The sequence below is a fragment of the Nothobranchius furzeri genome, chromosome 6, assembly GCF_043380555.1.
Source record: "Nothobranchius furzeri strain GRZ-AD chromosome 6, NfurGRZ-RIMD1, whole genome shotgun sequence".
Classification (NCBI taxonomy): Eukaryota; Metazoa; Chordata; class Actinopteri; order Cyprinodontiformes; family Nothobranchiidae; genus Nothobranchius; species Nothobranchius furzeri.
The window spans coordinates 44,792,431-44,800,345 of record NC_091746.1 but is presented as its reverse complement, the minus strand read 5'-3'; the positions used below and the strand labels follow the sequence as shown (position 1 = coordinate 44,800,345).

At 39.1% G+C, this 7,915-nt stretch overlaps 1 protein-coding gene across 2 annotated transcripts in view; it reads right to left on the bottom strand.

Moving 5' to 3' along the window:
* Window positions 1-2,758: 2,758 nt before the first annotated feature.
* Window positions 2,759-7,915, bottom strand: part of musk (muscle, skeletal, receptor tyrosine kinase) — a 35,006-nt gene continuing 29,849 nt past the window's right edge. For both annotated transcript variants that reach the window (XM_054744206.2, XM_015976472.3), the window contains 2 exons: window positions 6,910-7,058; window positions 2,759-4,264 (listed from right to left, as the gene is read on the bottom strand). In XM_054744206.2, the coding sequence (XP_054600181.2) occupies window positions 3,564-4,264; window positions 6,910-7,058 (850 nt within the window). In that variant the 3' untranslated portion in view covers window positions 2,759-3,563. The remainder of the gene's footprint in view (window positions 4,265-6,909; window positions 7,059-7,915) is intronic.

Here is a 7,915-nt window from a genome sequence, read left to right as displayed (position 1 = left end):
GCTCCATGCTGCCTTCTCTAAACAGTTTACGCTAGGCATCCCCAGCACACACACACACACACACACACACACACACACACACACACACACACACACACACACACACACACGTTCTCTATAAAACTCACGCAGACATGCTGACAAGCAAACTCAGACATGTTGACAAAAATGTGAAAACTTGCTGTAATAAATGGGACATATTACATAATGGACTTTGTTATGTACACAGAAACCTACTCAGCACACACACTTCTTTTTACTGATGCAGATCGCCTCTCTAGTCCCTCTTGTGGTGATTAGAAATATCAGTACACCATGGTGTACCTTATGTGTGTACCATGAGACTTCAGCTGTTCCAGCAAAATCTGAATATATAAAACAATGAAGACTAGACCTCAGGAGCATGACCTCGCTGGGTCAAACCATTTGGATGGAAGTCAGTACCTGCTTAAAACATCTCATGTCTTTTTATTCAAGCTTGTATGTGACGAAACATCAGACAGCAACCGCAGCACCATCAGCTGTTTGCTCTCACAACATTTATGGAGGACGTTTGGACTAAATTGGGTGACTCAGCACTTCTTTGGGATTATGACCCAACGAGCTGCTGGCCAGTTTCTTCAAAGGTCCGGCCCAAAGTAAACCATCTCAAGTACCAGAGAAACCAAGAAGGCAAATCCTAAAAGATTTTGTAACATTTATCAGACTCCATATTTGTATTTGCTTCCAGCTTTTTGACAAAGCTGATAGCTGTAACGTTGATAAATTAAGAGTTGTTTTCATTTTTAAAAAGAAGAGAATGTACTACCCTTTTCATGAAGTTTTGTGATTAATATGTGAATTATTACATTACAATTTGATGACTTTGTCATTTTAAAATTTGTATTATTCTTAACGTATATTGGAATCTGTGCTGGCCCATATAACAGTCTCCTTCCATACTCACTTTCTGTGACCCACATATTAAATACAGATATGCTAAAGACTTTTATTTGTAAGCAATAAAAAGTAAAACAACATTTACATTTTAATCAAGAATAAGAAAATATAGTACATCAACAAATTTCATATATGAAAGATTTTCAAACCAAATCACAAAGATATGAAACACCCTATATAGCATATATATATATATATATATATATATATATATATATATATATATATGTGTGTGTGTGTGTGTGTGTGTGTGTGTGTGTGTGTGTGTGTGTGTGTGTGTGTGTGTGTGTGTATATATATATAAATACATGTATATATATGTATATTTGACTAGTGTCAGTGACTTTACAGCAATCTTCATACTAAGCAAGCATTTTGTGACAGTGGAAAGAAAAACTCCCTTTTAACAGGAAGAAACCTCCAGAGGATCCTGACTCAGTACAAGCAGCCAACACACACACACACACACACACACACACGAAAGCACGCATGCACGCGCACACACACACACACACACACACACACACACACACACACACACACACACACACACACACACACACACACACACTAATTCAAAGATGAACAATACCATTTAAGAATTCTTTGTACATGTAATCATGCTGTTGTTTTTTATCTCCTACTTTCTTTTTCATTCTTTTTTAGACTACATAACAGTTATCAGTGTCATGCCTGTATTTGTTATCTGTTGTCTACTTGTTGTGCACTGTTGTCCCTCCACTCCTCCCTCCCTCTCTTTGTCTATTTGTTTTGTAGCTCCCTTTTCTCCCTGCCTGTCCACTCTGGCATAAGCGAATACAATCTGACATGCCACTAATATAATAAAGGCTACTGTGCAACAGGAGTAATATCACACATCCCTCTTGCTGCAGGGTAAAACTGCTCTGGTACAACCATTCTGTCTTCACTGCCAGGACAGGACAGGGTAAAAAAAAAAAAAAAAAAAGAAAAAAAAAAGGAAATTAAAGGGCCTGCCCATTTCTTTATTTATGCAGCTCAAACAGCAGTGTGCACCCCCACAAATGTTATAACAAAATGACCGGCTTGACCGTAGGAGGTGTGGTGTATCACTTGATCACATCATATAATTTGATCATCAGATGGTTTTGATTTGCTTACCCCAGTGTCACCTTAAAATCATGATTTTGGGCCTTTTAATCACACGGCTACTAACTTGTGCTAGCCGGCAGGCCCCTTTCAAAACTTCCCCAGGTATTTTCTAGTTATTATTAATGTAGGTTCTTCATTAATACAACCCATGCTTCATTTTAATGAAACCATCATGTTTTTGAGAAGAGATTTAAGACAATTCTTGTCAAATGGAAAAGAAGTTAGTAAGCCTAGTATCTCTTGAGAGTTTTTGTTTTGACAACGAACAAATATTTGTGTATATATTTGGAATTTATTGACAAAAAAATAACAATTTTCACCTGAAACCTTTTTCATCTTATAAGCCGATGAGAAACCAACAACTAAAGCTAAGAAACAAACTCTTAACGAAAAACAGTTACAATAAGAATGCCTGAAAGTGGAATCGAAACTTTACCAGAAATGATAAACATCCATAATTTAAAGTGACTCTGTGTGGAATTAGTTCGTTCTAGCACGATAGTAAAAAAAAAAAAGTTAAATGTTAGATTATCAGACCACTGGGCATCTATTCTGATTTGCCTGCATCTTTTCTAACTCTGTAAAAACAGTCAGGAGTTCATTGCTTTTGTAAATCTAAATATGTTGCAGGGGAAATAAACTGAAACTCAACATGCCACTGATGAAAATAACATATTAAAAAGGCATATTGGCAAAATAATGGTGAACCTGAGCTCATTTCTGGGTGTGATTTTGGTAACACTTTAGTTTAGAGAACACAAATTAACCATTAATTAGCTGCCAATTAACATGCATATCAGTGGACTACTAAGTCTGAACTAGTCATTATTAAGCACTTATTAACAGCGTATTAGTAGTGACATAATTCTAACATTAACATGCCATAAATTAAGAGTTTTATCAAAATAAGTCATTCATAATACTTTGTTAACTGAAAGTAAATGGTTTGTTGCTGATTAACGCACATACTAATTAGCTCAAATCAAAATTCTTAATTTCTGGCCTGTTAATATTAGAAATACAACACTGGTAATCAGCACCTAACAATAGCTTACAATAATGACTAATTCAGACTTAGTAGTCCACTAATATGCATATTAATTGGCAGCTAATTAATGGTTAATTTGTGTTCACTAAACCAAAGTGTTCCCATGATTTCTAAAGCAGACACTGCGTAGAGCCTTGCTTAAGCAGAGCTTTGAAAGACAGAAAATCATTTTTGCATAAACAAAAAGGGATTCCACACAAAGTTTTGTTAATTATTCAGCTGGTATTTTTTTGTGTGGGGCCTTCTGACAACCCTGCAGTGCCCCTCCCCATAGCCACGCTCACATCAAGGGTAGAGGGTAAAAAATGAGGACATTATCTAACTTGACCACATCATCAGAGTCCAGTAGACGTAAATGTGTTCAGTCATGAAAGTCATTAAAATACTTTTTCCAGACATCAAGTTTTTCAGGTGTTTTTTTTTTCTGTTGAAATAGCAGTAAAGTTCAGCAGTCAGCCTCAGTATCTGTAGTCACATTAAGGCTGTTTTGATGCATTCTCTCCAGAATCCGATATATGCTGCTGAAGCTCGGTCTGTCCGATGGGTGTGTGCTCCAACAAAGCCTCATCAGGTTGTACAGCTCCATCGGACAGTTTTCTGGACAAGACAGGATGTGACCATCCCTCACATAGTAAATGACTTCCTCGTGACCCATTCCGTAGTATGGCTGCATGCCGTGGGAGAAAATCTCCCATAACACCACACCATAAGCCCACACGTCGGATTCTGTGGTGTAGCGGTTGTAGAAAATGGACTCAGGAGGCATCCAGCGAATGGGGATAGCATCATTCTCATTTGCTTTGTAATAGTCAGCTGAGTAGATATTTCTAGAAAGGCCAAAATCTGCAATTTTCACCACCATTTCCTCTCTGACCAGGCAGTTACGCGTTGCCAGGTCACGGTGGACAAACTTGCGCTCTGATAAGTAGGCCATTCCTGCAGCAATCTGCTTGGAGATGGATAACTGTTCTGCACAGGAGAGAGGTCCCACTTCCACATCGGAGGAGAAGCTCCGACCTGAGAGGCTCGCACAACTCAGTGTGCGCACAGATTGGGTTGGAGATCTGCGACGCAGGAACTCATTGAGGTCGCCGTGAGCCATGAACTCAAACAACAGACACATTGGTTTTCCCACAGCACACACACCTGAGGAAACACACACAAATGGGTTATGTCTGTCTTGTAAAGCAATGCTTTTCTGACACATCTAAAATGAAGAAAACAAAATAAACAGTAGTGGTCGCTTAACACCTTAACTTTACGAGTGTGTGTATACACAATGTTCTCGTCTGTTCTCTCAACCATGATATATTTAAGTTCCAGTTTTGTTTTTGTACTCAGAAGCTCAGTGACCTGCTGGCTGCCTCCCAAATGTCTTTAACCCTCTGGAGGCAGGTGTTGCAGATTTGCAACGTTAAAACCTACCTACCTGGTTACTCCACATATGTATTTCATGAGCATTTTTTAGCTCAGCAGTACCCCAGAAGGACTTAGTTGTTCGTCCTTTTATCAAAACTTATTTTGAGCCTGAGAGGGTTAAATGAGTGTCCAACCCTTGAAATAATTATTCTAATTTCTTGTGGAGATTCCAGTATCTTTGAAAATAAGAACATGGCAAGCTGAATTGGCAGCTTCAGACCAGATATATAAAAGTCTGAGTATGTTTGTGACTAAAACAGCATAAAGTTAATGTGAGAATATAATAAACTTGGTAATAAATCATCTTAACATATACAAACTGACAAAAATAAGTTTAGATTATTACTCATTGGTGTTTAAATATTTATTAAGGTTAAAGTAAATTTTATTAGCACATTTAAAACAGCTGTTGCTGACCAAAGTGCTTCACAGCATGAGGCAAAAGATCACAATACAAAATAAAAATTAAATAAAACAAAGCAAATAACTTCAAATATAAAAACAAAGTTAAAATAGGTGAGACAAAATGTAATGATGACTGAAGACGGTTTTAGAACCAATAAATCTTCAGGAACTATATCAGACGGGTAAGAGATGGATTGATGGTGATGATGGTTTGGGTCAAGACGGCCTCAGAAAATGAGAGTCAATGTGAGGCCCATTTTAGGAAAAATCTGTGTGTGTGTGTGTGTGTGTGTGTGTGTGTGTGTGTGTCTGTGTGTGTGCGTGCGTGCGTGCGTGCGTGTGTGTGTGTGTGTGTGTGTGTGTGTGAGAGAGAGAGAGAGAGAGAGAGAGAGTGAGAGAGAGAAAGTGGGAGGGAGTCAATATCAAGGAGTAACTCAACAGTAGCAACCTTGACTGGAGGTCAGAAGGTGGATTAAGGTGCTTCACTCAGACGCTAAATATACGAGATAACCCACTCATGCAACAAAGCCGTGCAGACAAATGGAATCCCTAAATTTGACATGTTCAAATTACAGACACCTATTTTTGCACTTCAAAAGCAGCACTTTATTATTATTAGTGTTTGAGGGTAATTAGATGTTAAGAAAATAATCTAGTCCACACTGGTCCCATGTGCACCAAACATTTAGACACTAACGCTTCAAAGGGCTGGTTGAATGTTAAAAATATTAGACACTGGAGTTCTTTGAGCTGTGAGTGAGAGGATGTTGATTTTAGAGATATTTCATAACTCTGTGTGTGTGTGTGTGTTTGTGTGTGTGTGTGTGTGTGTGTGGGTGTGTGTGTGTGTGTGTGTGTGTGTGTGTGTGGGTGTGTGTGTGTGTGTGTGTGTGTGTGTGTGGGTGTGTGTGTGTGTGTGTGTGTACGTGGATTGCACTACAGTTTGGGGACATTTCTTCATGTTTTCCTTGTAATGTAGGGACATTTTGAAATTGAGGGGGCATTTGGCTGGTCCCTACTTGGGTTTAGGTGAATTAACTTTTAGTTAGGGTTAGGGACAGATCAGTATTGGGTATGGTTAGGGTTAAGCTTAGGCATAATCAAGTTACTATAACAAATGGAAGTCAATGACAGGTCCCCACAAGTGTATCAGTCCAAATGTGTGTGTGTGTGTGAGAAAGGGGGCTTCCCTCATCACAGCCAATGACCGATGGCTCTGTTTACTTTCTGCCAGAGCCAAAAAGAGCATGCTGTCCTGAGTATATTTGGATTTGAACTGTTTGTGTAAGATAAGATAGGCAGCATTAGTGGAGATAAACTTACATAGAGAGCATTTGTTTTACTTGGGCCAACAACAGTAAATAAGTTGCCAAGCTGCTTTTGCTTACTGGCAAGGCAATCTATCTGGAGTTGGTTTATAGTACTTAAAGTCTTTAAAACGTTTTTCTCATTCATTACTGTAGTAGAAACTATAGGAGATAAAACAAGCAGGAAAAAAATCCGTCTACTGTTCTAGGCAGGGTTAAATCTTTTTCAATGCTGACTTTTAGGACTGACAAGAGGGACTGTTGACATTACTGGCAAGTGTATTTGCAAGGGTTTTAGTTGAAAATCATAATAGCTGTAAATGCAGAAAACAACACAAGTACCTGTTCTGATTGTTGCTGATTTCATTCCATGAATGGTAAAGGTAAATGACTTGTATTGTGTAGCACACTGGGAACATCAGCAGTGCAAGCGGCAGCGGAACATCACTGCTTCAAATAGAATAGCAGGCAAGGTGGGTTAAGTGTCTTGCCCAAGGACACAACAGCAGAATTCTTTGGTGGGAGCCAGGATCAAACCTGCAACCTTCCAATTACTGGACAACATGCTGTACCTCCTGAGCTACCGCTGTGCCCAAGTCCTATATTTTAGGTTGGAAAGAGATAGATTTGAGTTCTACGCCACAGCACAATAATACTCACCTAGGAGTCGAACAATGTTGGGATGGTCGAATTCAGCCATGAGTGCTGCCTCTCTCTGGAAGTCGTTCTGCATGTCAGCTGATGCTTCCTCCTTTAGCATCTTCACAGCTACCATAGTAAAAGGCTCTGTGGGCAGCAGGCCTGGTGCTCTGCAGATACCAGAAAATACACAGAAAATCATCATAAACTTTCAAACTACTTATATCAACATACTGAACCTTTTTGTTTTTACTTAAGGTTTCAAAGCTATGACAAAAGACACACATCATTTTCTATTTTAAATTCACACCTGCTGATGTTCACTTATCTAGAGTTCAAGTTCAAGTGTATCTGTAAAGTGTTAAAAACAAAAACCAGGATCGTGAAGAGAACACAACATTTCACTGGTAACCAGTCCAACGCAGCCAGAAGGGGAGTGACATGGTCCCTCTTTCATTCTCCAAATAGAAACCAGCAACAGCATTCAGGACCAGCAGCAGCTGAGTCAATAAGGACTGGCTCAGGCCAGCATACAAGGAGCTGCAATAATCTAATCTAGAGATAATAAAAGCATTGGTCACAATTTTTAATTCCTATTGTGTGCGGATCGACTTAATCTTAGATAAGCGCCTCAACTGGTAAAAACACAAATGGACAACAGAATTTAACTGTCTATCAAATCATAGACTAGAATCTATTTTAACACCCAAATCTGTAATTACAGACTTCTCATAGGGTAGCAGCGATAAAAGGTCCAATCAATGGGGCTGGTGGCTATTCGGGGTAAAAACTACTATTTCAGTTTTGCCCTTGTTCAGAGTCAATAACAAGTGTGTGTGTGTACACACACACACACACACACACACACACACACACACACACACACACACACACACACACACACACACACACACACACACACACACACACACACACACACACACACACAGACACACAGTTATGAAATTACCACACCATCCCATCTTTGACAAAGATTTTGCCAGACAGAGTAGTTTGTTACACGTTA